This window comes from Diabrotica virgifera, chromosome 5 (genome assembly GCF_917563875.1).
Source record: "Diabrotica virgifera virgifera chromosome 5, PGI_DIABVI_V3a".
In the NCBI taxonomy this organism is placed as follows: domain Eukaryota; kingdom Metazoa; phylum Arthropoda; class Insecta; order Coleoptera; family Chrysomelidae; genus Diabrotica; species Diabrotica virgifera.
In genome coordinates, this window is record NC_065447.1 from 115,056,296 (window position 1) to 115,082,539 (window position 26,244).

The following is a 26,244-nucleotide window of genomic DNA, read 5'->3' on the forward strand; positions in this document are numbered from 1 at the left end:
TAGTCAGTTAGTTATTAATATAGTGATTATTTAGTGATATAGTGATTAGTTAGTGATATAGTGTTTAGTTTATTAGTTAGTAGGTAGTTAGTTATTGTTATTATAAGAACAACTCAAATACAATATGAGAGTTCAGGCAGATGATTGGTCCCTTTCTAACTAATAAGTTTAAGGGACCCAATGGCAAGTCGGAGCTGTTTAAAAAATGGGCTCATTTAACCATGCGCCTGAACAGCTTGGGTCATGGAGAAAAGGTCCAAGAAGAGTGGAAGAAAACAGTTACGGACTGGAAAAGCAAAACAAAAGCCAAAGCTGCAGCAACTGCAGCCTACCAAAATGGTACTGGCGGTGGACCACCTCCTACCTCATCGTTGACGATGTTTGAGGAGAGGTTATTAAAAATATAATGGGTAAAGTAGCCGTCTACGGAAATGTTGAAGTGCGGGAGGTGGAAATAACTACCATTGTTTCCACAAATAACATTAGCTGCAGTGAGAAACAGAAAGCTGAAACAGTAACAGTGAAGAGAAAGAGACGAACCAGGCCCATCAAAAAGACTTCTCCTGGAAACGCAGGATGTACCTAAGGGGCGGCACAGGCAAGATTGTTTTTATTAAGGTGCCCAGAAAGCAGTGCCAACCCTTAACAAGTAAGTACCTTACACTTTTTTATATCTCAAAAAGTGACAAACGCAGTTTATAGTATGACTGTAGTGGCTAAACACCTTAAGTGGGGTAGCGCCACATCAAGCTTTCTAGATATATTTTTTGGTATATCTTCATCTCGTGGATGCGAGAAGAAGCACTACGGAGCAGAGGACGACCACCAACCAGATGGGCTGACGATCTGAAACGTATTGTCGGCAACTGGATGCAAGCCGCACAAAACAGAGAAAGATGGAAAGAGCTGAGGGAGACCTATGTCCAGCAGTGGACGCGTACGGGTTGATGATGATGATGATGATGATATCTTCATCCAAAATTTTTTATCTTTTGTTTTTTCCTTACTTATTGACTTCAGTCCTGTGTGTATATTTCATTCAACAGTAATTTACCTTTATAGATCAGCAAGGACCCCATCCCGGCCAACCCCAACCTCCACAAGCAGCCAGCACCAGTACCAGTACCAGTGGTGTAGGTACACGTAAGTGAAACTCTTTAGATTATTTTTAAACAAATGTTTTGTTCAAGTTATAAATGTAATTTAACTGTATAGGTCAGATTATCAATCAGTCTAACAATCCATCTGAACCTTGACCTCAGCTATCTTAGTTAGCCATGCTATCACTAACATCTTACTCATCTTGATCACAGTTTATGGTATAAGTCACAAATTTTCTGAACCTAATTGTAGTAACATGTGTATATTTCATTCAACAGTAATTTAACTTATAGATCAGCAAGAACCCCATCCCGTCCAACCCCAACCCCCTCGACCAGCCAGCACCAGTACCAGTATTGTAGGTAATACACGTAAGTGAAACACTTTAGATTATTTTTACACAAATGTTCTATTCAAGTTATAAATAATGTAATTTAAATGTATATAGTCCAGAAACCGAAGCTTTTCACCTTACAATTTTTACAGAATGGATCGATTTGCTTGAAAATTTGAGAATAAGTAGTGGATAGTCCAAGGAACAAAATCTATATGATGCCGAAAGGCGCTTTTACCATGGGGGTGGTTGCCACCCCATTTCGGGGGTGGAAATTTTTTATTATATTTTTCTTAATTTTCTTTAAGACCAATAGTAATCGAAATTATAGTTTATTATACGTTAGCTCTTCGTCATATGCCAAATATTGTAGATTCAAAGTCAAAAGACGGGAAAACTATGCATTTTTCGAGGATAACCTATTCAAACAAATTTGAAGTATTTAAAAATCTCTATCTCTAGAAGTAAAACAAGGTTCTCTAGCTCAAAAATTAAGTGACTTATAATGAAAAGAATGGCAGTCCCTATTTTTTCAGCGAAATAGTGAGCGAAAGCAACTCCCTAATCACCACCCTAATTAAAATTAGTCATTTTCCTTATTTGGTCTTCTTTATTTATATATTGTTAATAGACTCTAGAAGTTTAACAGGCTTAAAATGATTAGTTTTTAAAAAAATGGAGTTAAAAGCAAATAACGAATTTTTGTAGCTTGGAAAAAATGGCTTTTTCTTCAGAATAGAAAAATTAGAATCAGAGATACAAAAAAAATGTTTAAATATGAAATTGTAGCTTATTTAAATCCCAAGAAAATGGTTTGCAAAAATATTTTCTACGGCAAAAATTGAGTGAACTATTGACAAATAAACTTGTAACAACATGCAAAAACCACTTTTACCAACCCTTTCAAAATCACCTCTTTTTGGGACTGAGGATTTTAGAAAAATTTATTATTAATAGGCTTAAAGACCATGCAAAAACCTACAAAATTATTTTGTTTACCAAACTTTCTAAGATAAAAATAAAAAAGTTACGGTTAAAAAATCAATATATTTTTTTGAAAAAAAAAATGCTAACTCCAATTGGAAGCATAATTATGTCAGTTAGCGGTGTTTTAAGTCATTGGCCTTATTTATCCTTCTTGGTTTATGTATTAGCGTTGATTGACAATATTTCAATCAACGGTATTAGTAATAGATTACAGAAGTTTGACTGGCTTAGAATGATTAGTTTTTATAAAACTGGAGTTAAAAGCGAATAACGAATTTTTGTAATTTGGTAAATTATCCATTTTCTTCAGAATAGAAAGATTAGCATCAGAGATACGAAAAAATGTTTAAATATGAAATTGTAGGTTATTTAATTTTCAAGAAGCTGGTCTGAAACATTTTTTTCTACGGCAAAAATTAAGTGAATTGTAAATGAGCCTATACCGAAAAACATTGATTTTTTCGATAAAAAACTAACACTTTCGATAGCGAATAAATCGAAAACTATTAATTTTATCAAAAAAATGTATAGAACATTTTTTGCTTAAAATGAATGTTTTATGAACTTTTGCAGTCAAAATATAATATAAAATTTCCACCCCCGAGATGGGGTGGCAACCGCCCCCATGGTAAAAGCGCCTTTTAGCATCATATAGATTTTGATCCTTGGACTATCCACTACTTGTTCTTAAATTTTCAAGCAAATCGATCCATTCTGTAAAAATTGCGAAGTTTTGTCCTATATTAAGCTTCATTACTTGGACTAATAGGTCAGATTTTCAGTCAGTCTAACAATGCATCTGAATCTTGCCCTCAGCTATCACTAACATCTTATTCAGCCACTAACTGTAATTTACTAACTAATGTAATTTTTAATTGTATAGGGTCCAGAATCCAAAATAAAGAACCCCCTCAACGAGCCAGCACCAGTACTAGTGGTGTAGGTACATGTTAGTGAAACTCCTATTATTTTTAAACAAATGTTTTGTTAAAGTGATACATGTAATTTAGCTGTATATGTCAGATTACACAGCCCAACAAAACAAAATTTTTGTCTTGCTGCCGGAAAAAAATCAACTGATTTTAGTTAATTCATCTGTGCTGATTCCAAAAATACAAACCTTTTCTTTGTATCAGCTCTAGTTTTCGAGATATAACATACTTATCAAATACTTAAATAGTCTTACATTTCTGTATATTGCACCACTATAATTACAATATGTTTATAAACAAACTTAACAAATTCTAAGACAAATGCTCAAATGAACAGAAGGGCATATTTTGGTGTTCATTTAGGAGATCAAGATAAATCCTGAGCTCCACATGTAGTGTGCAAAACTTGTATTGAAAACTTGCGACAGTGGACGAAAGGACAACGAAAATGTTTAAATTTGGTTTTCCAATGGTATGGAGGGAACCAAAAATCATTTTGACGATTGCTATTTCTGTCTTGTGAATATAAAGGGCATTAATCATACCACTCGACATACGTGAACATATCCTAACCTGGATTCAGCAATAAGACAAATTCCACATCAGCTTGAGCAGATACCCATTCCAATATTTAGCAGTCTACCTATGTTACCAGAGGATAATGCCGAAACATTATTTGACGAACTGCAGAATAATAGATTTGAGGAAGACAACAGTGATTTTGAACGGGATTTAACACGTCCTGAGCACTTTACTCAGGAAGAGCTAAGAGATCTTATCAGAAATTTGAACCTTCGAAAGGATTCTTCCAAGTTGCTTACCTCCAGACTAAAAGAAAAGAATGTTCTTCACCCAGACACCAAAACTACATAATACCGTAATATAGATAAAAGATCTTTTGCCTTTTTTTTTCTCTCAGCAAGATGATATGGTTTTTATAACAATATTAAAGGACTGATTAAAAGACTGGCTAGAGAGAGAGAAAAGGAAAAATAATATAGTGATGTCAGGAATTGAAATTGAGACAGAAAATAAAACAGAACTTAAACAATTCGTAGAGAACATAATAAAAAACACTCTACAGATAAATATTAATGTAAAAACAGCTCATAAAATAGGAAGAAAAGTATGCTTAATTGAAATAAATAATGAAGACGAAAAAGAACAAATCATGAAAAACAAATACAAATTAAAAGAACTGCAGCAGGAAAAGGTATACATAAATCATGACATGACAACAAAGGAGCGTGAGAAGAACAAGCAAATAAGAAAAATGGCAAAAGAAGAAGAATTAAAAGGAAATAAGGTGAAAATTGGATACAATAAAATAACTATAAATGGCGAGATATGGAAATGGAATAAGACTATGAAAAAACTAGAAGTAATAAATCCAAAAAACGAATAGCAGAAATTGAAAGCGACATGAAAACAAACACAACGAACCTGGCAAATAAAATGGACACGAATAAAAATATATATGAAGCTACAAATATAGCGAGGAACAAAAATGGTGAGATAGATAAAAATACGGAACATAAGGAAAATGAAAAGGAAATCATAAAAATGGCTACATGGAACGTGCGAGGTATTAACGGTAAAGAAGAGGAAATAATTGAAGAGATGAAACTACAAAATATAGACTACTTGGGAGTAACTGAAATAAAAAAGAAAGGTAGAGGAATAGTAGATCTAAATTATGGTTACCGCTTATATTGGTCAGGAGTTGACTTAAAAGAATGGGGCGCGGGAGGTGTAGGCCTAATAGTAAAAACAGAAAAGACAAATAACATAATAGGTGAAAGATATATAAACGAAAGATTATTGGTAGTGGAAGTAAAACTAGATAATACAAATATAACCAGCATAATCGTAGCATATGGGCCAAATGATAATGCCAAAAAAGAGGAAAAAGATGAATTCTTTGAAATATTACAAGCAGAGATGGACAACGAAGGAGAAAACATTATATTAATGGGAGACCTAAATGGTAGGGTGGGAAGAGACAATAAAGGGATTGAACGATACTTAGGGCAACATGGAGAAGAAATGAAAATTTATAACGGAAATAGAATCATAGATATATGTATAGCAAATGATATGGTTATAACGAATTCAAAATTTATGCACAAAGACATACACAAATATACTAGAGAAATCTCATCGAGAAAAGAAAAATCCAGAATAGACTATTTCCTAATAAAAAGAAAAGACCTAAAGATGATAAAAGACGTAAAGGTAAAAAGAGAGGCTGAAATAAGCAGTGACCATTATTTGCTTATAATGGAACTAAGGGTGTACACACATAACACAACAGAAAAAAGAAAGAAGATAACTAAAGAAAAAATAAAAAGCTACAAGTTAAGAGAAATAGATAGTAAAGAGGAATTTAACCAAACAGTTCGAGACTATAAAGGCAATTAACACAGGAATAGAAAATAAATGGAAGCAATTTAATCCGGAACAACTAAAATCACAAACATATATTCGAAGAAAATTAAATGGTGGACAGCGGAAATACAACGTAAAGTGAAAGAAAAGAAAAAAGTATGGAAAATGTATCTAAAAACCAAATCGGAGGACGATTTCGAAAAATATAAAGTGGCCAGAAACGACATTAAACAAGAAATTAAAACGGCAAAAAAGAAGTCTTGGGAAGATTTTGGATACAAAATGAATGAAAACTATTTTAATAACCAAAAATTGTTCTATGGTACATTGAAACAGCTAAGACAAAAGAAAACACATAGATTAAGAAACATAAGAGATAAAGAAGGAAATATATTAACTACAGAAAGAGAAATAATGCAAAGATGGAAGCAGTACTTTGAAGAACTAACAGAATGGAAACAATATCAACATGAAAGAGAGGAAGACATGATCGAAAATACAGAGGAAATGCAGCAAATAACAAAAGAGGAAATTGCAGAAGCCATTGACAAATTAAAATTTGGAAAATCTCCAGGCCAAGATGAAATCACAGCTGAAATGTTAAAGTACATGAGTGAAAATTCAAAAGAAAAATTCCGAGAACTACTAAATGAAATAATCACAGCAAAGGAAATACCATCTGATTGGAAAACAGATATAATAGTACCACTGTTTAAGAAAGGAGACGCAAGAAATTGCGAAAATTATAGGGGTATTACATTGACAAGCGTTCCTGCCAAAATATTCAATAGAATAATTGAAAAAAGGCTAAGGGAAAAACTAGAAATAAAACTAGAAGAATCCCAGCATGGCTTCAGAAAAGGAAGGAGTACCCAAGATCTGATATTCATATTGAGACAAATAGGAGAAAAACTATCGCTGAAAGGCAAAGAGATACACATATGCTTTATTGATCTGAAAAAAGCTTTTGATAGAATAAGAAGGGAAGATATACGGAAATGTTTAAAGAAAAATGGAATAGAAAAGGATATGATAGAAATAATTAAAGCCTTATATAAAAATAATAAAATAAAAATAAGGACTCACAATCAAGAATCTGATGAATTTCAGGCAAAGATAGGACTAAAACAAGGCTGTGTACTAAGTCCATTACTTTTCTCAATGGTACTAGATGACGCAATAAAGCAATGCAAGGAGAAATCTAAAGACATGATATTGGGAAAATGGAAAATGAACAATGTACAAATACAAGAATTACTATTTGCAGATGATATGGTATTGTTAGCTGACACGGAAGAGAAACTGCAACAAATAATAAACACTTATATAAAATAACTAAGAAAAATGAACATGGAAATAAACACAGATAAAAGTAAAACAATGGTTATGGCAACTACAAAAAAAGTGATAAAAATTAAGGTAGAAGGACAAGTTTTGGAACAAGTAAACAGCTACAACTACTTAGGTACAATTATTGAAGAAGATGGTAAAATAGACAAAGAAATAAACAATAAAATAGGAAAAGCAGGGACAATTTATAATACATTAAGAAATACGTTCTTTGGAAAGAAAGAGGTACCCAAAGAAGTCAAAACACAAGTGTACCAAAAAGTGGTTCGACCATCAATCGTCTATGGGAGTGAGTCGTGGACGCTAACAAAGAACAACAAAAGAAAAATCAAAGCTACAGAGATGAGATTCTTGAGAAAAATAGAAGGGGTCACACGAAGAGACAAAATAAGAAACGACACAATAACTCAAGCTCTAAAGATAAAACCCATAGAGACAATTATAGGGGAACGACAGTTAGGATGGTTGGGCCACATCCACAGACTAAACGACACAAGAATAACGAAAAAAGTATATGAAGTCAGAGTACAAGGGAAAAATAAAGTAGGTCGCCCAAGAATGAGATGGGAAGAACAAGTTAGACAAGAAGCAGAGAAGAGAGGACTGCAATGGAGTATGGTAAAACAATTGGCTCAAAATAGAACAGCATGGAAAAGAAGTATCAAAGAAGCACCACAAGATTAAAACATATGGACAGAAAAATGGGTCAAATAAGTAATTTATATTTATTAAAATTGTATTGTTAAAATAAAAGTTTTGTATAATTATTAAAATGTATTGAAATGTAGATATTGAACTAGTTGTAAACAGCCCAACACCGAAAGGTACGAATGGGCTTAACTGATTAAATAAATAAATAAATCAATAATTAAAGGACTGTTAGAAAAAATGGGTGTATCGGAGTATACACCAGATCACTGGCGTCTTTTTATCGACAGTTATATTTAATAAATGCTCAACAATTTTAACAAACACGGTTGTCATATGAGTATTAAAATTCATTACCTCCACAGCTACTTAGACCGTTTCCCAAAAAATCTTCACCAAGATATCAAAACGATGGAAGAGGGGTATCAGGAAGATGGGGCTATCACATGATGGCGGATTGCTGCTGGAGTCTTCAAAGGGACCGTCCTGTTAAAGCCTTTGCAAGAAAATCATATAAAAGGAAGTTTATTAGGTGACGCCGAATAACACATTTTTGTTGCGACGCTGCCGGTTAGGTTAGATGAAAAATTAAGTTTTTTTTGGCAGATATATGTGATAATTTTTGTAAGTACATGATTTTACAATAAGTATCTTACTTTTTATTCGTATTTGGTTTATTTCATGTGTAGCAGCACTACATATATGTAGGTAGTGCTGCGTTAAATTACCCTATATGTTAGAAATGTGATCTGTTGTCGTATTTTCTGAAAACGATCTGATGGAGCAAATCTGGTGGCATTTTTGGATTCAGCAGACCAAAATTACCTAGAAACAGTAAAAAAATTTCCGGCAGCAAACTGTTTGTTTACCAGTGTTATCAATCAGTTTGAACTTTAGATTGCTTTATTTATTGCTTAACTTTTTTCAAATTGCGAATAGGAAACTTCCGGCTTTAATTGCATAAGAAAATAATGCATGAAGTATACTAACACTATTTTTTTAAATACTTGATGTACATTTCACCAAGCTGCGTACATCACGAGCTAACATTATTAGCTAAACTTGCACCAAATGTTTAAAAAATAGTTTCGGTGTAATGTTTGCTTATAATACATTCATGGACAAAAATATCGAATATTTTTAAATTATCCTGTGAAGTGAAATTTTTTGTGTTGCAATCCTTAGCCCTTCTAGTGTCATTGGAATAGGATTTCTTATCCAAATACAATGTTTTAAAGTAAAGTATGATATAAATAATTAATTTTAAATAATGTTATATTCAATGACATTCAATAATATTTTAACTGGAATCTCATCAAGATACCTAAGTAGTTACTAAACTAGCCACTTTGCCAACCATATTGGTATGACAGATTCGTGTTAATGCATGATAGCGCATGTTGTGTATAACGGAACCCACCTTGCGAGTCGTGACAGATGACAGATGTCGAGGATGAAAGGCAGAAAAGCGCGCTTACTTCTTAGTTTTTAGGTTAAGAACCATGTATCTCTTGTGATCTAAAATAAAGTCAATTTCATCATAGTACGCTATTTAATTCAATACATATCATATTGGCGACGATTCGGAAAGAACGCCACGTTGGTATAAGTCAATAATTGTCATTGCAAATTTTGTGCTCAGGGCAGTAGTCAATATGCCAAAGTTCGACGAGTTTAATGCTGCGAAGGAATCGTTTGAAGCCTGGGAAGAGCGCTTGCAGCAGTATTTCATAGTGAACGACACTGAAAATGAAAAAAAGGTAGCAAATTTAATAACATTTATGGGTGCGAAAACGTATGATACGTTGAAAACATATTTATTCCCAGATACCCCTGCAATGAAAACATACGATCAGTTAGTAACGATACTTAAAGCCAGATATGCACCAGCTACAAGTGTAATCTATGAAAGATACAGATTTCATAGTAGAAACCAACAAGCAGAAGAATCGCTAGAGCAGTATGTAAAAGAAGTAAAAGCACTGTCAAAGTCTTGTAAATTTGAGAAATTCCTCGATCAAGCCCTACGAGACAGGTTAGTTTGCGGTATTAGTAATACTAATATTCGGACTAAGTTACTTAGCGAAGCTGAGACCCTAACGTTTGAAGATGCTTGTAAGAAAGCCTTAAGTCAAGAAGCAGCTGAATGTCAAAGCAAGCTTGTTCAAGGGGTGGCAGCAGTATCAGTAGGCAAACTACAAATGTCTAGTAAGCAATATCGTAGTCAGTCAAAAAGTCAGTCAGAGTCCAGGAACCAGTCAGTGTTGAAACCATGCTTTCGATGTGGAAGACGACATCAACCAGAAACATGCCCAGCAGTTAATTGGGAATGTTTTTTCTGTCAAAAAGTGGGACACACCAGTAGAGTCTGTAAAAGAAAAAAAGTTAATCAGGTAGAAGTGACCGAAGAGGAAGAGAGCAGTGAATTGTTGCAATTAGGCCATATTGCAGCCCTCACAACGGGTATGGAAAAGCCCTGGAAAGTGAATGTGCAAGTTGAAGGTGTGCCCTTAGTTATGGAAATCGATAGTGGTGCATGTAAGTCAGTCATCCACGTAAGTGATTTTTCAAAATATTTTAGTAAATGCAAGATGAACAGTACTAATGTTAAGTTAAGAGCAGTTACTGGCAATAACATTTCAGTTGTAGGTCAAATTTATGTAAATGTCTTGTATAAAAGCCAGTTAACCTTGTTGCCATTATTAGTTATTGAAAGCTCAAATAGGTTTTTGCCTTTGATAGGAAGGAATTGGCTAAATGTTTTCAATCCTTCTTGGAAGACAGCCTTGTTTAATCAGTTAACACTTGATTATAGTGTATCAAGCAGTGAAAATAATGGAAGTAAGAATAATTTAAGTTTAATGGGTATAGATCAGAATTTGTTAAAGTCAGACATGCAATCAAAACTAAATTATGTTGTAAATGATTGTAGTTATAATCAGCATAAAAGTCACCTTATATCAGAGTTGAAGTCACAGTATTCCAATGTATTTAAAGATGACCCCAACTCCCATATAAGAAATATTAAAGTTGAATTTAAACTAAAAGATAATGTACGTCCTATTTTTCATAGAGAATATGATATGCCATATGCCCTTAAGTCTAAGGTAGAGGAGGAGTTGAATCGGATGGTAGAGTCAGGAATTTTAACTAAAACTAAAATTAGTTCGTGGGCCAGTCCAGGGCCGGACTGGCTCATGAAAAAGGCGCCAACCCAAATTCTAAAAAAGGCGCCAACCTAATCTCTAAACAAAGGGGCCAGCCCCCTCCTAAGATTTTACATCAAACTTTTTATGCAAGGTAAATCAATATTACTCGTGAATTTTAGTTTAATTTTAATTTAACTCCATAAAGTAATTTACTATTTTTATTGGAAATGGTAAATTATATTAAGATGCCACAAAAATATAGCTTCAGTTTCCCAGTATCCCTTTTAGTCCGGAGACATTGGAGTGAGTCATCAGTGGTTGTGCAGCTGGAAAAAACTATGAATGAATGAGATGATATGGAACATCATCAACTAAATCTACATCAGTAGTGAAGGGAACAAAGGGCAAGAACTTAGCAAAGAGAAAAAGAAGAAGGAGGAAACTATAATCTTCGAAAGAATAGGGTCTTCGGTTAGAAGATATCCGGTCAGGGGTAGGGACCTGACCAAGACGGATCTTCCAGGGGAGGCAACCTTGCAAAGGAGCTCCTAACTTGGGGAAAAAGATCTAGAGAGGAGGAGAACTCCGACATAAGACTATGGTAAGAGCAATGTAGAAACCAGAGTTACAAATAATTTAGTGAGACTAATGTCTGACCATACAAACACGAAGGTAGAGGTCAATAATGATGTATAAACCTTAAGAGTGTCACCAAACATATGGAGAGCACTTTCATAGAAGTCACCCTCGAAGCATTGAGAAACGAGATAGAAAGTGGAGAAAATCGGCGAGGAACGAAGGACTAAGGAGACGGCAAGCGTGTCCCCACCGATGGACTTCGAAAGTTCTTCCCCGAAAAACTTAGTGAAAGAGAGATAGAAATGATCGCAACGGTCCCGAATTCAGGTGAAAGAGGCTTTGAAAAAAATAAACGACATTATAAAGTCAAATGGGAAGAAAATATCTATATGCGGTCGCCAAACCGGGAAGAGGGAATAAATCTGCAGTAGTGGTCATGGAACCAGTGATAAGGGAAAAACCGGTAGTATGTGCACAGGAGTGTCATTTGATAGGGTCAGGGGGGCATTTGCCCCCCTGATACTGAAAATGACTGAAATTTACAAAAAATACATCAATTTTCATCATTACATCATATATAATGTATTGTATACAAGGGCGGATCCAGGGAGGGGGCCATGGCCCCCTCCGAGAATTTAAAAAATATGAATTTAAATATTTGCAGTTCAAATGCAAATTTAAATATTTGCAGTCAAACACATGTATATGTATAAAATAGGAGACAAATATGTTGTCTGGACTAGAATTGAACAAAAGCAGTAACGAAAGCTTCAAGAATGACATAGGATGTTTTGCAAATCAAAATGTTGAAAGTGCCAATTTTTAGAACGACCTTGGCAGCCATCAAAATCGTATCAATTTCCATATTCTGTATACACATAGAAAAGAAATGAAGCTTTACTTGGGTCACCAGCATTTAGAACAAAGGAGCTTATTGGTAGTTTCGCACAGTCAAAAGAGATTGTTTATCAAGATTGCGTTTTATTTTTCTATCCAAAACCATGGTCACAATAAAGCGATGACAGCTCAAAGTCTTGTCACGAAACCTTTAACATGTTTAGCCAAACTCATCGTCAAAGACGGAGCCATACAAACCCATGAAAAAGCATCATACCACAAGGAGTTCGTTCAGGTTGGGCTGGATTTTCTATAAAGTTCTCGCAACCTGCAAAAGTCAGTCATTAACCAGATATACTCTCAGAGGTCTAAATAGGTACAAGAAAATAGAGAAATACTACGACTAATAGTAGAGTCTATAGTGTTCTTCAGTCGACAAAATACTCCTCTAAGGGTCGATTTCTCATACCTGCGGTAATCTATGGTTCAGTTGAACCAGTTTCACCGGTGATTTTCTGTTTTGTTTGGAATGCATTTCTCATTGCACATTCATGTTAGTGCTCGTTCTACAGCTTTCGAGAAATGCTAATAGATGGCAAAAGGTAAAAAACTGTTGCCATTTTGAACTACCTTTTTTTGTGTTGTTTTTGAATAAGGTTAAATTTAAGTATTTATAGTCAAATAGTCATTTTAATAATTATAGATAAATATTAAAAAAACAAATATAATGTTATCGTTTATCGTTAGGCTTAATATAATAAAATAGGATATATTTATATTATGACAGCGTTTCGTGTTAATACAACGCATGCGTAGTCCATGAAATCATCTGAACTGAGTTCTGAAATCTTTGAACGACCGAATTCCACCGTCAAGAATCGTTCAAGTTTAAACTGCCATCGATTGAACGTGAATTGAGAAAGACGATTTTGACTTTAAACTGACGTTTACTAGAAGTTCAGGTTAAACTGGAGTTGAACTCGATATGAGAAATTGGCCCTAAGAGGCTATCGTGATGATAGCCTTTTGCTTCTGGACGATGATGCTGGACTTAACAATGAGGGGAATTGTTAAGGTTTAAAGTCGCATCAGGAGATAAGACTCAAACAACACCTATCCACCGCATCTTCCCGAGCAACATACATTAGTAGCACCAGTCAAAATCAATGATAACATATAACATGTTGTGGTGAAGAAATAATTGAACAAATAATGAATCAGGTTCAAAGTGCAAATTATTACTCTGTCATGTGTGTGTGTGTGTGTCATCGAATTTCCTGACTGTGGACTTAATCCATTAGCCGAACTTATTTTTGCTCTACAGAAATTTATCTCACATATTACTATTAAAATAAGATTTTGTATTTTAAAGATATACCTAGATTCTATAACAATAAATGGATAATTTAATCTTTAGCTACAATCATACAATATTTCATTTATATACATATATCTATATCATAAATATATTCTAGTATTATTCAATATTATTCTTTATTATATTTTTTTTTATTATTATTTTCTTTTTTTTTTTTTTTATTTTTTTTTTTTATTTTTTATTTTTATATATATTTTTTTTCTTTCTTTTTTTTCTTTCTTTTTTTTTTCTTTCTTTTTTTTTTTTCTTTTTTTTTTATTATTATTTTTGTTTGTTTTTTTTTTTTAATTGTATTATAAGGAATGTCAACAAGGAGTACTTCTGCTCAGGGGTCTTTCAGAGCAATGCACACACACAAGACTAGACCACGGAAAGGTAGGTAGACAAATGGGATAAACACAGGTATTATAGTTTACAATTTTAATTTTATACTAAGTATGTGTTTAATTAGGATCTCATATACACGTTCGTCTAAACTAGATAATATTGTTATTAGATTAAAAGGTCTTGTAATATTGGTTTCTCTATATACTTGATTCATGAAATGATTTATTTCGATTATCTTTAGTCTACAGTTTAGTATCATGTGTTCTGCAGATCCTAACTCACCACACTCACAAAGATTACTATCACTAAGACCTATTTTAAATTTGTGTTCTGGAATTAGACAGTGTCCAAATCTAAGTCTGCATATATATGAAACAACGATTTTTTCGCCGTGATAATGATTAAACCAGGATTTAGCTGGAATATTTAATTGTATGTTTTTATAGAATAGCCCTTTTGTTGAGTTGTTATACCATTGTTGCCAGGTTTTGGTTTTATTGCTAGTAATATTAGCGTAAATATCATTTAATGTTAATTTATATTCACTTTCAATTTCTTGTTCGGTAGCCTTCTTAGCTAAAGTATCTACTATTTCATTGTGTTTAAGATTAGAGTGGGCTTTTACCCAACAAAATGATATTTGTTTGCCCTTATCCTTAAGTGCGATATATGCCTTAATAATATCAATATATATGTAGTTTGATATGTCCTTCAAATTTTCCAGTTTAAGTAAAGCACTTTTGCTGTCTGTAAGGATTAGGAATTTCTCTTCATTATTGTTTATACTGCTTATATACTGCAATGCTCTCAGTATTGCAATAAGTTCTGCTGAAAATGTTGTAAAATTTTCATTAAGTCGTATACCCTCTTTATACCTTGTCCTAGGGTCCCACACGGCAGCGGCCACCCTCGAATTCATTTTTGAGGCATCGGTATAAATTTGGTAATGTCCCGGAAATAAAGTTTCTATATCCACATTAAACATGGCATTCCTTAAGTACACTGGAAATTTCGAGTAATCTCTCATGTAGGTTGGTTGTATGTTTGGTATATTGTTTAGATTTATCTGAAACATAGATGGCAGAGTTGATGTATGTAGTTTATTTTTAAATTGTCTTAATCTATTGTAACTTTCAGCAAGTAGTAATGTTGTCTTTTTCCTCCAGTATTCTGTGGTTAGGTCATTTATACAAAGTTTGTGGCAGTTGTTACATATTATGCTTTCTTTAGTTATCATTTTAGTTATAAATTTTTCACACAGAATTTTCCTTCTTAACCATAACGGTGGTTCATTACATTCTACGCTTAGGTTTGATATTGGAGTACTCATCAAAGCTCCTATACATAATCTGAGACATTTATTTGAAAGGATGTCTATTTTTTGAAGATGGGTTTTGGCGGCTTGATTGTAAAAGTAACATCCGTAATCTAATATTGACCTTATATATGACCTATACATTAGTAATGCTATGTTGGGATCTGCTCCCCAGGTTGTATAGTTTACTGCTCGTAACGCATTGTACCCTTTGTCAGCTCTTGCTACGATATACTCAATATGATCTTTCCAAATCATTTTCCTATCCAGTATAATACCCAAATATTTAACTTTAGGTTGAACTTTAAACGAGACATTTTGCAACTCCACTACTTCTGGAATGTTTCGTTTTCGGGAGAATATACAAGCTTGTGTTTTTTTTGTTGATATGTTTAATGCTATTTGATCTAGGTCTTTTTGTAGATGTTTAAATACTGTATTTATTTTTCTACTGCCTTGTTCTATTTCCAATTGGTCTACATATATGCATATATCATCTGCGAATTGTAATATTTTACCTTGTTTGCTAGTAATTATGCTTTGACCTATATGCGCTGTATAAATAGTGTATAATATTGGACTTAAGATGCTCCCTTGGGGTAACCCGATGTTTGAAACTCTGGGTCCTATTAGTTTGTTATTGATTTGAAGATAAAGAGTTCTATTGGTGTAAAGTTGATGAAGTTTCCAGCAGAGTGTATCTGGCAGTCCTATTTCCTTCATTTTGTGGTATAGAAGTTGTAGGTTCACATTGTCATATGCGTTTTCTATGTCTATGAATGTAGCAAATACCGACTTGTTGGCGGAAAATGAGTTATATATATCCAGTATTAAGTGCGTTAAATTTTCCATCGTAGAACATGATTTTCTAAAGCCGAATTGTGTTGCAGGTATTTTAGAATTTTTTTCTAACCATAATTCTAGTCTACATTTAATCATTCTTTCCATTGTTTTTAACACACATGATGATAGTGAAATGCCTCTATACGAATCCGGACAGTTTGGTGATTTGTGTGGCTTAAGAATTGGAACTATGATGTACTCTTTCCATGCACGTGGTATATCCATACTCATCCAGATATTGTTTATTACGTTTAGTAGTTGAACTTTCTTATGTATGGGTAAATTATACAACATACTATAGTGTATACCATCTAATCCTGGAGCTGAATTATTATGTCTTTTTAGGCAGTTCTTTATTTCTTCCAGACTAAATGCTTCAGTGAGAAACATGTTGTCTTCGTTTGCTTCGTCATTGTCATGTCTATTATCCGTTGGGTTCCTGTGATTAATTTCTCCTTCTATAACCCAAGGTCTAGCAATTTTATTAAAAAATATATCTGTCCACTCATTTTCAACTATCGGATTATTGGGAGGATTATAAACGTTTTTTAATTTTCTGATTTCATTCCATATTTTGCTAATAGGTGTATTTTTATTTAAACTACTACAAAAGTTTTTCCAAGAAGCTCTTTTGCTGCCTAAAATAATTCTTTTTTTATAAGCTTCTGCTTGTTGATATTTTAAGTAATTATCGTAATTAGATAGTCTTTTAAACTGCAAAAAAGCTTCTTTTTGTTGTCTTATAGCGTCCCTACAATCATCATTCCACCATGGTTTATTAAATTTTGCATTGGGCCCTCTCTTCCTCTCTGGAATAGAGCTTTTACTAGCTAAATTGATTGAGTCACAAAATGTGGAATATTCTTGCTCTGAACCATCTGATATATTATTATTTTTTTCATTGTTTAAGAGATAGGTAAAGAAAGCCCAGTCTGCCTTTTTAATATCCCATGTAATTCTAGATCTAGATATATCATTAGTGTCAATGACAGCATTGCTATTAGTAACGTTACTATCAGTATTATGGTTAAATTCTATTACTATTGGGTAGTGATCAGAACCCAGACTCAAAGTTTCTGTGTGCCAATCAAATTTGTAATAAATATCCCTAGAGCAAATTGTTAAGTCTATAGCAGATCTATTTAAATGCATAGGTTTACGAATTAATGTTTCTGACCCATCATTTAGGAAATTAAGTCCACATTGCTCCATAGCCTCAAAAAGATAAATACCTTCTTGATCGGTGACATCACACCCCCACATTTTATTATGGCAGTTGAAATCTCCCCCTATTAAAAAAGGTTTGTGTAAACTATTGAAAAATTTAACCCATTCGTTTTTTGACACACATAATTTGGGTTTTGCATAAATGGAATATAAGTTTAAGTTTTTATTATTTATCTTAATCTGTACTGCAACGCACATGACATTATTTATTTTATAAAAATTTATATTGTTCTGAAAATTGATATTTTTTCTTAATAATATCGCTACTCCTGCATAACCATCTGATCTATCTTCACGAAAGATGTTATATTGGGAAAAGCTTATCTTTGAATTTGGTTTTAACCAAGTTTCACTTAAAAGAATAGCTAAGAATTTATTTTCGAAAATGTACTTTTCAAAATGGCCTTTATTGTTCACTATTGATCGTGAATTCCATTGTAAAATCTTATTATTTACTAGGGCCATTTAAAACTTTTTCTATATTACTTTTAATGTCGTCTAAAATTTGTTTGTTTGCTATTGGAATTAAGTTTTTGTCTAAGAAATTTTTAAATATTGTTACTATATTATCAGTAATTTGTTTACTAGTTAGTGAGTTTTGTTGGACTATTTTTGTTTGATTTTGATATAATGGGTTGTTTATAACTGGTAGCGACGGGTAAGCAGAAGCGCTTGCAGTGTCCAGTATATTTTCGTGTTCTTTTGAATAAGGATAAACTGATTTATTTTGAGCTCCTTCGCTCCATTTTCTTTTGGTTGTCACTGTGTACCTATTTCCTGTGTTTGTTGAATTTAGGACTGTTCTATAGCTACTGCTGTATTTTAATTTTGCTTCTTCAAAAGGTAAATTTTCATTTGCCATTATATATTTAATACCCTTTTGTTTTTCAAACTCAGCGCATTTGTTTCGATCTAATGCTGAATGGTTTCCAAAACATAATATACAAGTGGGATCTGTTAAATCACATACATCTGAATCATGTTCCTGTCCGCACTTGCTGCATCTTTTCTTACCACGACATTGTGACGTAACGTGCCCGTACCTAATGCAATTAAGGCATTGTATTACTCTTGGAACATAAGGTTCTACTTGGTATATCATTCGCTCAATGATTACTTGTTTTGGAATCATTTGGCCTCTGAAAGACACCACTATCGTACCCGTCTCCACCAGTTGATCATTTTCTTTTCGCTTTATTCTTTTAACGTTTATTACTTTAAAATTGCCGTATCTTGGAACAATAATACCTTTTAATTCGTTTTCTGAAATATTTTTGTCTACCCCTTTAATTACCCCACTCTTTTGAGTAAAAAAATTTGGAATATATAAATCGTAATTTCTTTCTATTAACTTTTTACATTCCACTAAAATATTAGCGCTTTTATATGTGTTACATTCAATTTTAATTTTATTTTTTCCTATAATATTAATATTAACAATATTATCTTTAATTGCAGGTACTGCACCTAAAATTAAGCGAGCTGTCGCGATACGATGCAATCGGCCGATGTTCCCTTCCTTATTCTGCATAAAAACAAAATAAGGACCTTGGTCACCTTGACTGTATTTATTTTTCACCTCTGACATTATGGACTGGCCTATATTATTATTTGTTTTATTGCTTACCTGATAATCTGGTAAAAAGTTTTTTGGATTTGTTATCGGTACCTGTTTTGATTGTGTATTAATATTAATATTTATAATTTCCTCAGACTGTTTTTGTTTTTCATTAACTTCATAATCCATATTACTAGCAACATCGTCAATCCTTCCTCTGTCAGGTGGATTTCCTCTGCCATCTGAATTTAATTCCATTTTTTGGTAAAAACAACAACAACTCTAATAATTAGCACTTCGATCACACAGAGAACTATTCGCTTCCGCTGCTACAATCGAACTGATTACTCTGTCATGTTTGACGAAATGACCGACGGATCCCACGTGGAATAGCTTTTCTCTAAATGTGAGATACATACACAATAACAACATTGGTGAAGACTTTGTCAAGTTCATTGACGCTTATGAGAACATAAAAATAATTAGTTAAAATCAGAAAGAGGGGAAGAACAAGGCCTGACAGGTGAAACACTGGAAAAAATAGTATTAAACTTGTTGAAATAACTGCACTTAGATCCGAAGAAATGTGTTCTGACTTTAATAACTATAAGTTTGGAATGTCTTTATGACATTCCAACCAGACCATCCGATACCCCTCTCAAAAAAAGTTCATGGCCCCTTCCGAAAATCTCTCCTGGATCCGCCCTTGATTGTATATATAATGCTTGCCCCCCAATCAAAATTTCAAATGACGCTCCTGTATGTGCAGGAGGTACATGCAGCCCAGGAGAGGTGAAGTACCTTTAACTTAATACTATGACCACAATTACAAGTAAGGGTCAGGAGGAAGAGAACAGGGGAAATCGTCCAGTCAGACTATTTTCAAGGTTCCTGTAGAGAAATGGGTGACGGGGATGGGATAAGAGACTACTCGCAATTCTTTTGAAATTGAGGGAAGAGATGGAGACACTGGAGATCAGAGTAATTATATTATCACAGAATGGGGGGCTGTAGAGGTAAGGCAGATTCTGAAAGTAATCTTCATGGGTATGGACATCCACCTCTCACTGAGGAGTACGAACGCGGGGACGCAGAAGTTGATTGTGAAGGGAGGTGGAAAATCCTACGCCGAGTTGCTAATCAAGGGTAGCGCAGACACGAGGAGGGATGGAATTAGTGTCAAAAGGGCTAAGAAGACTGGGGGCGGGGACCTCAACCTCGAAGTGGCAGAAAAAGAACCAGTCGAGCACCTGAAGAAGACTATCGTGGCCCGCATGGAGGGAAACACAGTACAAGATGTCCGGAGCTATCAGGACCAGGTGAAAATATTTGATATAGACGGAGATGTCACAAAGGAAGAAATCCTGAAGGTGGTTCGGAGGTATACCGGAGCAGGAAGCCTAACGACGTCAAAGTCGTCTCTATGGGAAAATGGATAAGGCAATACAACCGTTACAGTCGGAATCGCAGCCAAGAAGGCACTGGAAAGAGAGAACATATACCCATTGGCCGGAAGTCGTGCAAGATACTAGAGAGTCTGCATGTGCCTCAGCGGTACCTCAGATGCCTGCATTTCGGGCATAGTAAAACCGACTGCAAGGGAAAAAACAAATCGGACTCCTGCTACCGATAAGGCAAGGGGGCACTAGGAACGAGATTGAAGTAGTGAGGCGACTTTCTGTCTGACGTGTGAAGTCCGGTCACAGAGCCGACAGCTTACAGTTCTGGGAGTATAAAAAACTGATCCTGGAAAAGCGGGGCCTCAAAAGAGACCCTGCCACAAGGGACAAAGAAAGGGTGGATGAAAGCACCTAGGACCAGTTCCTTCAAATAAATGTGGGAAGGGCGAGGACCGCTCACGACGTTGCAGAAACACTTGCACGAAGAGAAAGTTGTGACGTGATCCTCTTTCAGGAGTCCAATGTAAAGTTGGTCTCTCGACAAAGAATCATTAAACATAGAAGATCTAATGGGAACGGGAAAAACCTATCAAAATGGATCCACGCCACGGGGATTACTTTGCTAAATGACGGTAAGGCACCTACGTTTGTGAGAGGTTAATAGTGAATCCTTTCTGAACATCTCACTGGTTTCAACGTCACTTCTAAACAGGGTCATAAGCTAGACTGTTTTGGTAGAAGAATCGCTCAGCTTACATAACTATGTGAACTTTGAAATAACGAGCAAAAGGAAGAAACAGGAAGATAGAGATATCGATCTAAAGAGACTTTTAAATGAGGAGGTTTTTATGGATGCTTTTGGCTTGATTGGTCCGAGATGCGAGGATGCAAGTTGATCGAGGGTCTAAGAGCGACATCGCAGTTGGCTTATGTGAAGTCAAACGGGAGGTATGAAAGGACACAACCATACTGGTGGAATGAGCGGCATGAATATCTAAGGACAAATTTTATTAGAGTAAGAAGGGTACAACAAAATTCAACTCCTATCAGGTATCAGATTAGCTTTAAAGGTAGCAGATTAGATAAAGAATGCCTGATACCAGTTGAACGAGTTGAATTTTGTTGTACCCACTGGCTTCATTATGTAGCACTCTAGGGTGCAACAATCTTATATGTATAATGTAGAAGTGAAAATTGTCTTCGAGGGCGCCGCTCGTTGCATCTAAGCTATTTATTAAAATAGAATCAGCGGGGATTGATACCTACGAAAGGCGCCTGAATCGCAAAAAATAGGCTTCGAGGGCGGCACGCATCGCATCTAAGCTATTTGATTATCTGATACCTGATACATGTTGACAAGTTGTATTTTGTTCATTGTCTGGCTTCATTATTTAGGATTCTGGGGCGCAAAAATCCAGTACGTATACCGTAGTTATGGAGCGCAGAAAAATACATCTGAATAATTTAGGCCAATTGTGGGATCTAACACTCTTTATATCAGATATCAGTTAATCAAATAGCTTAGATGCGAAGCGCAGTGTCCTCGACATTTTTTACAATTTGTGCGCTTTTCGTAGGTACATATAAATATCCGCTATTTCTATTATATTATATAGAAACAGCGGAAATTGGTACCTATATGTTTTCGAGGGCGTCGATAAAAATTTTCTTCGAGGGCGCCGCTCGTTGCATCTAAGCTATTTATTAAAATATAATCAGCAGAGATTGATACCTACCACAGGCGCCTGAATCGAAAAAATTGTCTTCGAGGGCGCCGCGTCTAAGCTTTTTATTATAATGGAAACAGCGGAAATTGATATCTACGAAAGGCGCCCGAATCGTAAAAATTGTCTTCGAGGGCGCCGCTCGTTGCATCCAAGCTATTTATTATAAAAAAACAGCGGATATTGATACCTACGAAAGGTGCCCGAATCGTAAAAATCGTCTTCGAGGGCGCCGCTAGTTGCATCCAAGCTATTTATTATAAAAAACAGCGGATATTGATACATACGAAAGGCGCCCGAATCGTAAAAATTGTCTTCGAAGGCACCGTCCGTCGTAGCTAAGCTATTTGATTATCTGATGCCTGATACTTACAAGTTGTCTTTTGTTATACCGACTGGCTTCATTATGTAGGATTCTGATTACTGAGGCAAGTAAAAACATTTTTTAGGGGAATGTTAGCTGCATCATCTTTGTGTAAAGGTGCAAAAAAAATTTTTCCAGTTAAATTTTTTTATGGATAGATACTAACGAATGCAAAAGGCGCACCGGCCCGACGGCCGGTGGGCCGGCGGGCCAGTCCGGGCCTAGGCCAGTCCTATAGTGGTTGTTCCAAAGAGGGAGAAAACATCTTTTAGAATATGTGTAGATTTCAAGAAAACAGTAAATCAGGTTATTGAGTCAGATCACTGTGTATTACCTCTACCAGAGGACATATTTTCAGAATTGTCGGGAAATAAATTTTTTACAGTCTTAGACTTAAAGGGAGCTTATCAGCAACTAGAAGTTAGTGAAAAATCAAGAGAATTACTTACCATCAACACACATTTAGGGTTGTTTACTTTTAATCGATTAACATATGGCATTAGTTCAGCACCTGGAATTTTCCAGACAGTAATGGAAAATATTCTTGCAGGTATACCAAACACCAAATGCTATATCGATGACATATTAATTTATGGTAAATCTCTTGAAAATTGTCATAATAATGTAATTAATGTTCTTTCACGTCTAGAAAAATTTAATGTTAAAATTAATGAAGGAAAATGTAAATTTTTTGAAACAAGTGTTGAATTTTTGGGCCATAGAATTGATGAGTCAGGGGTACACCCTACGGAAGAAAAAGTAGAGTGTATTAAGAAAGCTAAACCCCCACATAACTTAACGGAACTTAAATCATATTTAGGTCTTCTTAACTATTATTCTAAATTTCTGCCTATGCTGTCCTGTGAACTAGGTCCGTTGTACAAGTTATGTAGGTCGAATGTTTCTTTTGTATGGTCAACAGATTGTCAGAAGGTTTTTGACAGCAGTAAGGTACTGCTTTTGTCAAACCAAGTACTCACCTTATATAACCCTTTACTTCCAATATATGTCACTTGTAACAGTAGTGGTTTTGGAGTAGGAGTTGTACTGAGTCACAGAGTAGATGGGGAGGATAGGCCTGTTTGTTTTGCCTCGGGAACCTTATCATCAGCAGAACAAAAGTATTCAAATATAGAGAGGCATTAGCTATAATGTTTGCTCTTCGTAAGTTTCATAAATATTTATATGGTCGGAAGTTCACCCTTGTCAGTGATCATCAGCCTTTGCAGTACATTTTTGGAGCTAACAGAGGCATTCTAGTAACAGTCGCGTCAAGAATAACTAGATGGGCCCTTACATTGTCAGCATATGATTATACCATAGAATATAAGAAGGGAAGTTCAATTTCCAATGCAGATTCCCTTTCCCGTTTACCTTGTAAGGATAGTACTAAGGTGTCTGGTGAAATATTTTCATTTAACATGTTAAGTGAAGTCCCTTTGGACTTTGAAGATGTAGCCAAAGCAACCAAGCAGGATAATTTATTGTCCAAAGTAGTTGAGTTAACCCTATCTGGTTGGCCAAACTATGTACAGGGAGATGATTTAAAACCATATTTTAAACTTAGAAATAACTTTTCGGTTGAACGAGATTGTTTGGTTTTAGGTACTAAAGTAGTAATTCCATTCTCACTCAGGGTTAGAGTACTTAATTTGTTCCATGAACAACATACAGGCATAGTAAGACTAAAAATGTTAATGCGATCCTATTGCTGGTGGCCTGGAATGAATGAAAGTATTGAGAAGTTTGTTCAATCGTGTAATGTTTGTCAGTCTACTCAGAATTTTCCTAATAGGTCAAATGGCATACCATGGGCATTAGCACCCCATAATTTTTATAGGGTAAATGTTGATTTTTTCCAGAAGCAAAATTTTACCTTCCTTATTTTAGTGGACAATAAGTCTAAATGGATAGAAGTCAGGTTAATGGAAAATGGTACAGTAGCTAGGGAGGTCATAATGGTACTAAGGGATGTTTTCGCCATTTTTGGATTACCAGTAGAGCTAGTTTCTGATAATGGGCCTCCATTCAATTCAGCAGAGTTTGTTTCCTTCTGTCAGAGTAATGGAATAAAACCAATTAAATCCCCACCATATCATCCACAATCAAATGGACTAGCAGAGAGAGGGGTCCAAACAGTAAAGAAAGCATTAGAGCGCAATTTATTTATATGTTCAGAAAATATAACATTAACTGTTGTGAAAATTAAGTTAACTAATTTCCTCTTCACCTACCGCAATACTCCTTCTACTACAACAGGCATTTCTCCAGCTCAGTGTATGTTTAAAATCAGACCTCGAACCAGATATGATTTATTAAGACCATCTGAAAATGGTAATTTTGTAAACTCTGATCAACCAGTTCGAAATATTAAATTGTATAATACAAATGACCAAGTATATGTCAAAAATACTCGTACACATGTATGGGACTTGGGAAATGTAGTTAAAGTTTTAAGTTATTGTACTTACCTTGTGAATGTTAATAATGTTATAAAATTTGTGCATGCTGACAGCATACGTCTAGCTAAGGAAAAACCTAGAAGTGAAGTGAGTGAGAGTGCAGTGATTCAAAAAGCGCCTTTAAATGTTGATGAGAGCACATCTGCACCCACCCGCCTGCCTAATATTGATGTAAGTGATGACATGGACCTTCAGGTGGAGGAAAACAATACTGCAATTCCACATTCTAGTAATAATGACACTGTTACTAGTAGTTCACCTAGGCATAGTCAAACTGATGCAACATCTAGAAGCCCTGTTTCCCCTCTTCTAGAATCTGAGCAGACACCTTTGCCAGTGGTTACCAGATATGGGAGAGCTGTGAAACCACCCAACAAGCTTTCTTTATAGAAGGGGAGAAATGTTGTGTATAACGGAACCCACCTTGCGAGTCGTGACAGATGACAGATGTCGAGGATGAAAGGCAGAAAAGCGCGCTTACTTCTTAGTTTTTAGGTTAAGAACCATGTATCTCTTGTGATCTAAAATAAAGTCAATTTCATCATAGTACGCTATTTAATTCAATACATATCAGCGCACATCTTTATGTAGCTACAATAGTGAATATTTATCTTGATGGGATTCAATTTAAAAGATGATATTGGCCACGCTAACCCATATCAGATTTAAATCATAAGCATTTATATGACACTTAAAACATTGTATTTGAAAAATAAATCATATTCCTGTGGCACTGGGAGTGCTAACAATTGCAGAACAAAAATTTCACATCACATGATAATTACAAAATATTCAATATTTTTGTCCATGATTGAATATTATTTTGTTTCAAAAGGATTGGCAAGTCATATTTTCATTTATCAATTACAGTTATTAATAATAACTGTTAATTAATAACCATTTTTTTAGCACAAGCAAATAGACCTAGAGGCAGGCAGTCCAGAGACCCACCTATTTCAGATAGATTGGACACAATAAATACAGATGTTCTTACTGTCCTCAATGCAATCAATGCCAACATGGAAGGAATAATAGGGGTCTTAACATACTTAACTGATGCATTTATACGTTATATAAACAGGACACAATAAAATTTTTTTAATAAAAAATATTTTTTATTAACCCTTTAGTTCCCAAGCTTACAAAAAAAATGTGTTATTACGCGTGACTTCCATATATTTGTTTTATTAGCGTTAACGTACAGCCCCATACTATTTTGTATTTTAACAACGAAACCCGATTTGGGCATCGAACCGTTAATAAATTCATTTTTTAGTAAAAATGTGGCTTATTTCCCATAGAAAATACTTAATTATAAAAAATGCCACAAGGAAATAGCTT

General features: G+C 34.7%; 1 protein-coding gene across 1 annotated transcript; it reads left to right on the forward strand.

Moving 5' to 3' along the window:
• Nucleotides 1-543: 543 nt before the first annotated feature.
• On the forward strand, nucleotides 544-26,012 carry LOC126885106 (uncharacterized). Its single transcript, XM_050651532.1, has 4 exons — nucleotides 544-649; nucleotides 1,063-1,143; nucleotides 1,395-1,472; nucleotides 25,813-26,012. Exons 1-4 carry the CDS (start codon nucleotides 577-579, stop codon nucleotides 25,992-25,994), a joined length of 414 nt encoding a protein of 137 aa, XP_050507489.1. The 5' UTR covers nucleotides 544-576; the 3' UTR covers nucleotides 25,995-26,012.
• The last annotated feature ends 232 nt before the right edge of the window (nucleotides 26,013-26,244 follow it).